The 13,113-nt window shown below is 41.8% G+C and overlaps 1 protein-coding gene across 3 annotated transcripts; it reads right to left on the minus strand.

Annotated features, from left to right (window-relative positions):
• Window positions 1-274: 274 nt before the first annotated feature.
• On the minus strand, window positions 275-12,446 carry LOC123993377 (sorting nexin-12). Of its 3 annotated transcripts, none has more exons than XM_046295473.1 (6): window positions 11,943-12,446; window positions 10,730-10,825; window positions 10,478-10,602; window positions 10,222-10,312; window positions 5,042-5,052; window positions 275-2,402 (listed from the first exon to the last, which is right to left on the minus strand). In XM_046295473.1, the coding sequence occupies exons 1-5, from the start codon at window positions 12,105-12,107 to the stop codon at window positions 5,047-5,049; spliced, it is 483 nt and encodes a 160-aa protein (XP_046151429.1). In that variant the 5' UTR covers window positions 12,108-12,446; the 3' UTR covers window positions 275-2,402; window positions 5,042-5,046. The 3 variants fall into 3 exon arrangements, with proteins under 3 accessions (XP_046151429.1, XP_046151428.1, XP_046151427.1); XM_046295472.1 differs by having other exon boundaries at window positions 275-2,405; XM_046295471.1 differs by lacking the exons at window positions 275-2,402; window positions 5,042-5,052 and having other exon boundaries at window positions 10,210-10,312.
• Window positions 12,447-13,113: the final 667 nt, after the last annotated feature.

Raw genomic sequence — 13,113 nt, forward strand, 5'->3', positions numbered from 1 at the left:
TTATTAGAGGTTGCATTTACACAGGAAACCCAAGTCTGGATTTTTTCCCACTAATTGGTATTTTGACCAATTACATCAGTTCTTAACTCTGCCATATTGGGCTAGGCTCTTTCCCTCCAGGCTGGTCGCTTCCTTGCCTTTTCTCTTTCTCTTCTTGACCAATGGTAGGTCTTGATAATTGAAAGACTACTAATTGGTGAAAGTCATTTCCACTAAATTGGTAATCGAGACTAGCCATAACAGAATATTTGTTAAATGAGAAAACCAGTGCTGATATATTTTCATAATGGTTTAATAAACTAACATTACACTGTGGCCAATAACGTTAATAAAAAAAACAATAAGCAACAATCAGCCTTTATGTATTTGAATGTCGGGAAAATACACATGAACATATAAAACCCCAATTAAATGTTTGGCGAGTAGCCATTCATTTTGTTGAGGTGAGGCCGAGGATGTCCGAGGAAGAAGGCACAGTACAATCACAGGGCAGCAGGGACTGTCTTTGTTGCTTGATTACCAAAAATGTCCGGCTGCATCAGTGAAAAAAATTGTTGCTCGCTATATCCAGCAAGAACTAGGACCATGAAAAAAAAAGTTTGGCTGGAGCTTTTCTGAGCGGTTGGCTATGCATGTACATTTAATGCTGATTGGTTTTGGTTTGCCCACTATAGTGCTGTCAGGGTAGATGTTCAGGCCCATACTGAGCACTTGTCTTGTCACCAACACACAGCTGTTTCCATTAGAGATAGTTCTTTATGGTTGTGTGGTTAGGTACAATGGATGAGCAACACCTTTAAGATTGGAAAATATCATGTGGGAGTCTGTCATTACCATAGATAGATGGACTCATCTCTGTTAGTGTCTTCTGTCACAGCATGGGCAGTTCCATTGAGGGGATCTCCATTTTGAAGATGTCAATCTTCTTCACGATTAGCTGATCACTCTTGAGGACCCGGTAAGACATGACTCCAGCAAAAGTACCAAGAGGGATCAGCAAATGAAGTTGGAAGTCCCACCCAATTGACTACATTAAAATGATGGAAACCCTCAATCGAGCTGCCCATGCCAATACGGCCTTTTGGCCACTAGAGGCCCCTATAATTCTTCTCGCATCCAAGCGCCGATTGGTTGGATAAACAGCAGTGTGAAGGGTGATTGTCAGGGCTGCAGGGCAATCAGACTGAGAGGGCCGATCTTTGTACAATCAGCCTCACCCCACACATTCATCAGATCAGAGTGAACAGTTGCACCAAAACACTGCATACATTTCCTTCTGAGACACAACCCTGGATCAGCAAGTGTAAAAATGTATCCTGCTGGACATTCTTTTTTTTTGCCATCGATCAACCTTTATTTCACAAGTAAAAAAAAAAAAAAAACTACAATAGTGTTGCAGTAGAGAGGAGATGTTTAGAATGATTATGTGGCCACGGTGGTGAGAAGCTAGGTTGGGAGTTTTCCCAAGAAGATCGGGGTTAACATCCCTGCTATTGCAGCAAGTGCCATGGAAATCTTTGATGACAATTGAGATTGTATGAATATTTGTCCCCGAAAACTCAATCATAATTATTCGCAAAAATACAATTCTAGTGTGGAATCATTCCTCAATCAAGATTCACGAATGAATTGTCAAGTACATATACATTAATAAAAGTGTTTTTAATGGAACGTAATATAAATTGTTTTCTTTGTGTTTGGCAAGTCAGGTGGGCCAGGTTTCCCTTTGAAAATCTAGAGATCAATCTCTATAACTAAGAAAAACTAGGGATCAATCTCTATAACTAAGAAAAACTAGGGATCAATCTCTATAACTAAGAAAAACTAGGGATCAATCTCTATAACTAAGAAAAACTAGGGATCAATCTCTATAACTAAGAAAAACTAGGGACTCTCAAATAAGTATTCAGAGCCTTTGACATTTTCATATGAGAAATTTACACCAAATGCTACTTCACCAAGCAAAATTCATGAGTTAGGAAGCAAACTTCTGTTACTGAAACAACACAGTACTCTCTAATTTGGTGTTAACTATTACTAAATCATTAGCCTTAATGACTCAGCCTAAAGTCAAGTAGAAAATGTTCTTGTTTCAAAAGGTAGCTTACTAACTCACTCGTTTCATGAATTCACCTTCTCCTCCCTCAAACATCTGCTACAAGTTAAATGCTCTGTATGTAAGTATCCTGACAGCTTCCCCAGACATAGATTACAAATAAGATATGTATATATGTACATCATATTTACAGAGCGTTCCAACACAGATGCAGGTGTTAAGGAGGATGTGAGGGGAGGCCCCCTGTGGAAGAGGCAACGTGAGCTCTAGTGATAAAGCCAAACAGCCAGGGGGTGTAGGGGGAAGGGGGGGCTGGGCTGAGTAGATCATCATTTTCATCCCCGGGCTGCTATAGAAAGGAAAACAATTCACAGGTAATTCATGGCCTCATTAGCATCTGAACATTAGTTGCCATTTCTACAGTCACCTTTATAGCCTTGCTACACTCTGTAGACCAAGTCTTTAAAAAGTCTAAACAAAAAAAAGGCACATAGAACATTACTGTTCAACAAGTAAAGCCTATAACATAGTAGCTACAAGGAAGAGAAAAAAATAATTAGAGTAGGGTCGGTGTGTGTCGGTTAGTTTTAGGCTCCAATGCTATAGCTGGGTTAACAATCTATCAAAGAAAAATAAGTGATATGATTTTAGGGTATGTTCCATTTGACCCATTAATGACGAAGTATTGGCCGTTTGAAATCAATACTTAAAAAGAAAAATCACGATTGAAAAACTAGTCAGTGATTCATAGGCTGTATCACAACTGGACGTGATTGGGAGTCCCATAGGGCGGCGCACAATTGGCCCAGCATCGTCCGGGTTAGGGTTTGGCCAGGATAGGCCGTCATTGTGAATAAGAATTTGTTCTTAACAGACTTGACTAGTTAAAGATAAAATAAAATAGAGCAATTGCGTTACCAGTATCGGTGTACTGTATTAGACGCAGACTTCAGGGCGCTGGAGATGAGAGCAGTTGATGTACACTGCTACTTCAATGTATTGTGTCATAAAAAAAAATTTAAACTATGGGCGAGATACCAACCATGGTTAGCAAAACAATGAAAAGGTCTGCATGATATACAGCATGTTAGATACCGCCCTCTAGGTCTTACTTAGTGCCCCCTTGAAAGCCTGCATGACTGGTTTGAGTCAAAAGGGGAAGTAATTAAGTTAACTCTACTAAAGATGAATTGTGAAGATTACCCCATGCATGCAACCAGATCATGCCAACAGTTACACTTGCATTTACGCAGAGAAAATGAACAAAGGAGAACGTTGGACAGGTGCTGATTGATAAAGTAGGTGACGCGAAGACCGATACAGTGGGGCAAAAAAAGTATTTAGTCAGTCACCAATTGTGCAAGTTCTCCCACTTAAAAAGATGAGGCCTGTAATTTTCATCATAGGTACACTTCAACTATGACAGACCAAATGAGAAGAAAAAAAATCCAGAAAATCACGTAGGATTTTAAATGAATTAATTTGCAAATTATGGTGGAAAATAAGTATTTGGTCAATAAAAAAAAAGTTTCTCAATACCTTGTTATATACCCTTTGTTGGCAATGATAGAGGTCAAACGTTTTCTGTAAGTCTTCACAAGGTTTTCACACACTGTTGCTGGAATTTTGGCCCATTCCCCCATGCAGATCTCCTCTAGAGCAGTGATGTTTTGGGGCTGTTGCTGGGTAACACAGACTTTCAACTCCCTCCAAATATTTTCTATGGGGTTGAGATCTGGAGACTGGCTAGGCCACTCCAGGACCTTGAAATGCTTCTTACGAAGCTACTCCTTCGTTGCCCGGGTGGTGTGTTTGGGATAAGTGTCATGCTGAAAGACCTAGCCATGTTTCATCTTCAATGCCCTTGCTGATGGAAGGAGGTTCACACTCAAAAGATCACGATACATGACCCCATTCATTCTTTCCTTTACACGGATCAGTCGTTCTGGTCCCTTTGCAGAAAAACAGCCCCAAAGTATGATGTTTCCACCCCCATGCTTCACAGTAGGTATGGTGTTCTTTGGATGCAACTCAGCATTCTTTGTCCTCCAAACACGCCGAGTTGAGTTTTTAACCAAAAAGTTATATTTTGGTTTCATCTGACCAGATGACATTCTCTCAATCTTCTTCTGGATCATCCAACTGCTCTCTAGCAAACTTCAGACGGGCCTGGACATGTACTGGCTTAAGCAGGGGGACAGGTCTGGCACTGCATGATTTGAGTCCCTGGTAGCGTAGTGTGTACCTGATGGTAGGCTTTGTTAATTTGGTCCCAGCTCTCTGCAGGTCATTCACTAGGTCCCCCCCGTGTGGTTCTGGGATTTTTGCTCACCGTTCTTGTGATCATTTTGATCCCACGGGGAGATCTTGCGTGGAGCCCCAGATCGAGGGAGATTATCAGTGGTCTTGTATGTCTTCCATTTCCTAATAATTACTCCCACAGTTGATTTCTTCAAACCAAGCTGCTTACCTATTGCAGATTCAGTCTTCCCAGCCTGGTGCAGGTCTACAATTGTGTTTCTGGTGTCCTTTGACAGCTTTTTGATCTTGGCCATAGTGGAGTTTGGAGTGTGACTGTTTGAGGTTGTGGACAGGTATCTTTTATACTGATAAGTTCAAACAGGTGCCATTAATACAGGTAACGAGTGGAGGACAGAGGAGTCTCTTAAAGAAGAAGTTACAGGTTTGTGAGAGCCAGAAAACTTGCTTGTTTGTAGGTGAAACACTTATTTTCCACCCATAATTTGCAAATAAATTCATTAAAAATCCTACAATGTGATTTTCTGGATTGTTTTTTCTAATGTTGTCTGTCATAGTTGACGTGTATCTATGATGAAAATTACAGGCCTCTCATATTTTTAAGTGGGAGAACTTGCACAATTGGTGGCTGACTAAATACTTTTTTGTCCCACTCTATTTTTGTTTTATGGGGGGGGGGGGGGGGATTATCACAATGGTATTAGTACGAATAAAAAGCAACCTTACCTTATTCACACCTAAGAAAAGGGGAAAAAGGGGAAAGACATTGTAAGACACAAAAACGTGTGACACAGAACAGTGATTTCAGGTACCTTAAACCACTGAAAAATGTTCTCTGACATTTCAGAACAACCCTTTCATACAGTATTCCTTCATTTTTACTTTTAAAATTGATTAAACAAATCACACACATATACACAAGAAATATCTTGCATGTATGTTATGCATAATTATCATATAATTCTACACAATTATGCTTCAAGTAAGCACAACATTTATAAAATATTGATAGAGGTCAAGACTGGAAAGCAGAGGTCATACTTGCATTTAGACAGACAGACAGACAGACAGACAGACAGACAGACAGACAGACAGAGACAGACAGACTGTGTGTATGCATGCATGCATGCGCACACACACACACACACACACACACACACACACACACACACACACACACAGACAGACAGACAGACAGACTGTGTGTATGCATGCACACACACACACACACACACACACACACACACACACACACAGACAGGTATGTGGACATCCCTTCAAATGAGTGGATTTGGCTATTTTCAGCCACACCCGTTGCTGACAGGTGTATTAAAATCAGCATGACAATGCCCGCGTGCACAAACTGAGGTCCATACAGAAATGTTTTGTCAAGATCAGTGTGGAAGAATTTGACTAGCCTGCACAGAGCCCTGGTCTCAACCCCATCAAACAACTTTGCAATGAATTGGAACACTGACTGCGAGCCTGGCCTAATCACCCAACATCAGTGCCCGACCTCACTAATGCTCTTGTGGCTGAATGGAAGCAGGTCCCTGCAGCAATGTTCCAGAATCTAGTGGAAAGTCTTCCCAGAAGAGTGGAGGCTGTTACAGCAGCAAAGGGGGGGCCGACTCCATATTAATGCCCATGATTTTGGAATGAGATGTTCGACAAGCAGGTGTCCACATACTTTTGTATAGATAGATATGTATATACACACATACACTACCGTTCAAAAGTCTGGGGTCACTTAGAAATATCCTTGTTCTCCATGAAAACATACATGAAATTAGTTTCAAAATGTACAGGAAATATAGTCAAGACGTTGACATGGTTATAAAAGATTTTTTTTCATTTAAATAATAATTGTGTCCTTCAAACTTTGCTTTCATCAAATAATTCTCAATTTGCAGCAATTACAGCCTTGCAGACCTTTGGCATTCTAGTTGTCAATTTGTGGAGGTAATCTGAAGAGATTTCACCCCATGCTTCCTGAAGCACCTCCCACAAGTTGGATTGGCTTGATGGGCACTTCTTACGTACCATACGGTCAAGCTGCTCCCACAACAGCTCAATAGGGTTGAGATCCGGTGACTGTGCTGGCCACTCCATGATACCGAAAACCAACCGACTGCTTCTTCCCGAAAAAGTTATGCATAGTTGAGCTGTGCTTTGGGTCATTGTCCTGTTGTAGGAGGAAATTGGCTCCAATTAAGCGCCATCCACAAGGTATGGCATGGCATTGCAAAATGGAGTGAAAGCCTTCCTTCTTCAAGATCCCTTTTACCCTGTACAAATGTCCCACTTCACCACCCAAAGACAATCACATTGCCTCCACCATGCGTGACAGATGGCGTCCAGCACTCCTCCAGCATATTTTCATTTTTTCTGCATCTCACGAATGTTCTTATTTGTGATCTGAACACCTCAAACTTAGATTTGTCTGTCCATAACACTTTTTTTCAAATCGTCCTCTGTCCAGTGTCTGTGTTCTTTTGCCCATCTTAATCTTTTCTTTTTATTGGCCAGTCTGAGATATGGCTTTTTCTTTGCAACTCCGCCTAGAAGGCCAGCATCCAGGAGTCGCCTTTTTAAATCAAATTGTATAAGTCACATGTGCCGAACACAGCAGGTGTAGACCTTACAGTGAAATGCTTACTTACAAGCCCCTAACCAACAACACAGTTCACGGTTGACATTGTGACTGCTGTTTTGCGGGTACTATTTAATGAAGCTGCCAGTTCAGGACTTGTGAGGCGTCCGTTTCTCAAACTAGACACTAATGTACTTGTCCTCTTGCTCAGTTGTGCACCGGGGCCCCCCACTCCTTTCTATTCTAGTTAGGGCCAGTTTGCACTGTTCTGTGAAGGGAGTAGTACACGCCGTTGTACGAGATCTTCAGTTTCTTGGCAATTTCTCAAATGGAACAGCCTTCATTTCTCAGAACAAGAATAGACTGACGAGTTTCAGAAGAAAGGTCTTGTTTCTGGCCATTTTGAGTCTGGAATCGAAACAAATGCTGATGCTCCAGATACTCAACTAGTCTAAAGAAGGACAGTTTTATTTCTTCTTTAATGAGAGCAGTTTTCAACTGACCTAAGAAAATTGCAAAAGGATGTTCTAATGATCAATTAGCCTTTTAAAATGATAAACTTGGATTAGCTAACAACATGCCATTGGAACACAGGAGTGATGGTTGCTGATAAATGGGCCTCTGTACATCTATGTAGATGTTCCATTAAAAATAAGCAGTTTCCAGCTACAAGTCATTTACAACATTAACAATGTCTACACAATATTTCCGACAAACTTGATGTTATTTCAATGGATAATTGTTTTTGCTTTTCTTTTAAAAACGAAGACATTTCTAAGTGATCCCAAACTTATGAACTGTAGTGTAAATACATGTACTTTGCATTTGGAAAGTATTCAGAACCCTTGACTTTTTCCACATTTTGTTACATCATAGCATAATTCTATAATTGATTAAATATTTTTTTCCTTCTTCCTCAATCTACACACAATACCCCATAATGACAAAGCAAAAAATATGTTCTATACGTTGGCTAATTTATTATAAATAAACTGAAATCACATTTACATAAGTATTCAGACTTTTTACTCAGTACTTTGACGCACCTTTGGCAGCCTCGAGTCATCTTGGGTATGACGCTAAAAGCTTGACACACCTGTATTTGGGGAGTTTCTTCCATTCTTCTCTGTAGATCCTCAAGATCTGTCAGGTTGGATGGGGAGCGTTGCTGCACAGCTATTTTCAGGCCTCTCCAGAGGTTGACAACTCCATTGTGTCCTCCTCCCAGAGCGCTAAGAACCTTGGCGTGATCCTGGACAACACCCTGTCGTTCTCAACCTACATCAAGGCGGTGGCCCGTTCCTGTAGGTTCATGCTCTACAACATCCGCAGAGTACAACCCTGCCTCACACAGGAAGCGGCGCAGGTCCTAATCCAGGCACTTGTCATCTCCCGTCTGGATTACTGCAACTCGCTGATGGCTGGGCTCCCTGCCTGTGCCATTAAACCCCTTCAACTCATCCAGAACGCCGCAGCCCGCCTGGTGTTCAACCTTCCCAAGTTCTCTCACGTCACCCCGCTCCTCCGTTCTCTCCACTGGCTTCCAGTTGAAGCTCGCATCCGCTACAAGACCATGGTGCTTGCCTACGGAGCTGTGAGGGGAACGGCACCTCAGTACCTCCAGGCTCTGATCAGGCCCTACACCCAAACAAGGGCACTGCGTTCATCCACCTCTGGCCTGCTCGCCTCCCTACCACTGAGGAAGTACAGCTCCCGCTCAGCCCAGTCAAAACTGTTCGCTGCTCTGGCTCCCCAATGGTGGAACAAACTCCCTCACGACGCCAGGACAGCGGAGTCAATCACCACCTTCCGGAGACACCTGAAACCCCACCTCTTTAAGGAATACCTAGGATAGGATAAGTATCCCTCTCACCCCCCTTTAAGATTTAGATGCACTATTGTAAAGTGACTGTTCCACTGGATGTCATAAGGTGAATGCACCAATTTGTAAGTCGCTCTGGATAAGAGCATCTGCTAAATGACTTAAATGTAAATGTAATCGGGTTCAAGTCCAGGCTCTGGCAGGGCCACTCAAGGACATTGAGACTTGTCCCATTGCCACTTCTGCATTGTCTTGGCTGTGTGCTTAGGGTCGTTGTCCTATTGGAAGGTGAACCTTCCTGAGCAGGTTTTCATCAAGGATCTCTCTGTACTTTGCTCTGTTCATCTTCCCCTCGATCCGAGCTAGTCTCCTAGTCCCCGCCACTAAAAAACATGCCCACAGCATGATGTTGCCACCACCATACTTCACCATAGGGATGGTACCAGGTTTCCTCCAGACGTGACGCTTGGCATTCAGGCCAAACAGTTCAATCTTGGTTTCATCAGACCAGAGAATCTTGTTTCTCATGGTCGGAGTCCTTTAGGCAAACTCCAAGCGGGCTGTCATGTGCCTTTTACTGAAGAGTGGCTTCCATCTGGCCACTACCATGAAGGCCTGATTGGTGGAGTGCTGCAGAGATGGTTGTCCTTCTGGAAGGTTCTTCTCCAGAGGAAATCTGGAGCTCTGTCAGTGACCATCGGGTTCTTGGTAACCTCTCTGACCATGGCCCTTCTCCCCTGATTGTTCAGTTTGGCTGGGCGCCCAGCTTTACAAAGAGTCTTAATTGTTCCAAACTTATAACATTTAAGAATAACGCCACTGTTCTTGGGGACCTTTAATGCTGCAGACATTTTTTGGTACCCTTCTCCAGATCTGTGTCTTGACACAATCCTGTCTCGGAGCTCTACGGACAATTATTTTGACCTCATGGCTTGTTTTTTGCTCTGACATGCATTGCTAACTGTGGGACCTTATATAGACAGATGTGTGCCTTTCCAAATCATGTCCAATCAATTGAATTTAACACAGGTGGACTCCAATAAAGTTGTAGAAACACCTTAAGGATGATCAATGGAAAGAGGATGCACCAGAGCTCAATTTTTAGTCTCAAAGGAAAGAGTATAAATAACTATGTAAATAAGGTATACGTTTTTTTTAATAGATCTGCAAAAATGTCTAAAAACCTGTTTTCGATTTGTCATTATGGGCTATTGTCTAAAGATCAATGAGGTTTAAAAAAATGTAATCCATTTTAGAATAAGGCTGTAACGTAACAAAATTTGGAAAAGGGGGGGTCTGAATACTTTTTTTTACATACATATACACACAGTATTTATATTCTTTAATGTAAAAAATAAAATGCTATTTCCTTGCTGGGAGAGATGGATAGAAACCATTAAGGATCAGCCAGTCCCTCCCACCTACTGCCACCAGCCTCTTCACCACACCCATCCAGTCAGAACCCCAACCATGCCCATCCTACTTGCGTACTTTTCCAGGAATATAGTTCCGGTCAATGGACTCATCTTGAAGGAACATGTGAAGACAGCGCTCATTCTGGGCCAGGGGATGACCTGCAAGTCTGGTGATAGAGGAGAGAGTAGCAAGTTTCAGTTAAATAGCAATCATAGTTGATTATTAGTGGAGTCAAAGGCAGATGGCTGGGAGTTAATTTGATAATGACCTGAAATGGAGACACAGCGATACAGAGAGAAATAATATAACGGTAGACAGAAATGATACACACCTGTTGATGAACTGCTCCAAGCCTACCCTCCGCTCCTCAATGAAGGACTCCTCAAAGATACCCTCATCTCCTCGGAAGGGCAGCTGTCTTTTTAAAGCTTTCCCAGGGAGAGGGGGCACCACAATCTTTAGAAAGCACACAACTTATCAGTAACTTAGTCACATACAAACTTTAATGTATTAAACATTTCTGTTTAGATTAGTATTATACCGGTCCAACATGCTAGCAATTAGTTATGCAGTGTGTAACTACCTTACTGTCTCTCTCCAGCTCATTCTTCAGCCACTCAAAATCACTGTACCTTCTCCGCACAACAGAGTCCTTAAGTTTGAAGATGGGAAGATTTGTCTGCATGTGAAAAAATGTATATGAAATCACTACATTAAATGACAGAAATCCAGGAGTGGCATTTCCAGTACAGAATCCACAGTGACATGGTCAGACATCAGTGCTTACACCAGAACCCTTCACTGATGAATCATTTGATCAGCATCTTGTCTCTGAATCTGTGAAAAACACTTCAGTTTTGTGACACTGGTGTGTGGTGCTGTGTCTAGTGATAATAGATGGTTTATAATGCAACCACATCTTTAGAGTAGGAAAACACAGAGAGATTGTTGCATTAATATGTTGAGATTTGTAGTAGTAAGTAAGGGTATACAGTAGATATTTGCATTTATTTTACTAGGCAAGTCAGTTATGAACAAATTGTTATTTACAATGACGGCCTACACCGGCGAAACCCGGACGACACTGTGCGCCGCACTAAAGGGACTCCCAATCACGGCCGGCTGTGATACAGCCTGGATTCGAACCAGGGTGTCTGTAGTGACGCCTCAAGCACTGAGATGAAGTGCCTTAGACACTGTGCAAATTGTGTCTATCCCTCAGCACATGTAGTCTCTGTTCAGCATGCCAGTATGCCCTAGATCTGGGATTTAAGAGACTAGCCCATGTACAAACAGATCTTTCTAATACCATGAAGGTTTAACACCCTAGTGGCTGGTTGCCTATCTCATAACTAGAGCGTTAGCTGGCCCAGTATTCTCCCATCTTGGTCCTGGGGATTCCAAGGGTGTGCAGGCTTTTATTCTGAGTTGGAGAAAAAGCTTATACATCCTACAGAAATCAACAGAGTTTAATAAAAGAGCTATAGCCCATGCTAGTCACTATGTTATCTGGCAGAAGCACTGCTACCAAATTAACACAGTTATTTCACATACTGGCTATTTGATGTTGGTGGTAGCCATCTTAGTAACGACTGCATCAGGAATTTGTATATACCAATTATTTCAAATGACAAAGAAGTGAAAGACGAAGCATTTGAACAGCAAAAAGTCCAGTCTCTCGAAAAACCGTCCCACCCATGTTCCCTCATCATACTAGCGTCACCTAAACTAGGCCCTGCTAAAATCACCGGCCCCGATTTCAATACTGCAAGCTAGTACAAACCTAGAACACTCACCCGCATTCGCACTTCATAGGTGGTGAATCTGTTCCGGCCAACTCCAATTGTTTGTGGGTCATAAACGTCGATTTCAAGAAAATTGCTTGGGGGGCCATACGCATCTGTGAGATCCTGTGGTTTAGAGTTTAATCGGCGAGTATCTGCAACAGTGGGATCCGACATGTTCGGCTTCAGCGGCGGCTGATCTCAAGACGACACAATTGCGAAGGTTCTTGTTCCGCAGCCAATCGAAACAGAGGAAACGCATTCCTCTTTCCCCAAGTATTTACCGGCGTTAACCTTGACCAATTGCAGAAGAGAATGAAACAATTGTGCCAAAATTAAACGAGTGTAAAACAATAATCATACAGACAAAATGTGATTAAAATATTATCAATGAAGAGAACGACTGTTTAGAATTTGAAAGTATTACAAATTTACAGGACGGCCTATTATGTTGTAAAATAAATAAATGTTTCCAAAATAAAGACTTTCAGGAGTTTAAATCAGACCAGATGTATATTTTTGTTGTCCATAGGTCTAGCTCTAATGTGTATTATTATTCTGCTTACATCACGCGCTGCATTCGATAAACACTCCCCAAACAAAGTTATACTCTGAAATACACTGGGAATTGTAGTTGTTGTGCACACTGTCAGATTATTGTTTAAATAAACACACCGTACCATGCTGATTTAGGCTGATCTTAAAGTCAAATGAAACGTGTTGCATAGAACACATCTAACATTCCTATGCTTTTCTAGGTTGGGACCGATATTCTTGAAAAAAGAATATCACACTGAAATGAATCATCTTCACAGATCTTTCTGGACACAAATCATTATTTTTGAATGTCACTTTACAACAATGGCAATTTTAAAGTAACCTGACTACGACCTACTTTTTTATGACAGTATACCGATAGACTGGGACTATTGGTGAAAGTTTGAGTGTCAAATGAAAGAGGGATGCATGTGCTTCTTGACTAGATTGGAGCTGAATAGATCTGTAGCCTAGAAGTCTGGGCTACATGGGCAATTGAAATATGATGGACCATTGTCGGGTAACTTTCCAGCTTTGGTTTAGGTGTGTAGGTGGTGTGTGTACACTTTAGGAAATGTTACACAATCCTGGGTATTTTAGCTCGACAGACGTTCGTTGTTTACATTCGTGCTTAAGAAGTCACATG

The sequence above is a fragment of the Oncorhynchus gorbuscha genome, linkage group LG13, assembly GCF_021184085.1.
Source record: "Oncorhynchus gorbuscha isolate QuinsamMale2020 ecotype Even-year linkage group LG13, OgorEven_v1.0, whole genome shotgun sequence".
NCBI classification, from domain to species: domain Eukaryota; kingdom Metazoa; phylum Chordata; class Actinopteri; order Salmoniformes; family Salmonidae; genus Oncorhynchus; species Oncorhynchus gorbuscha.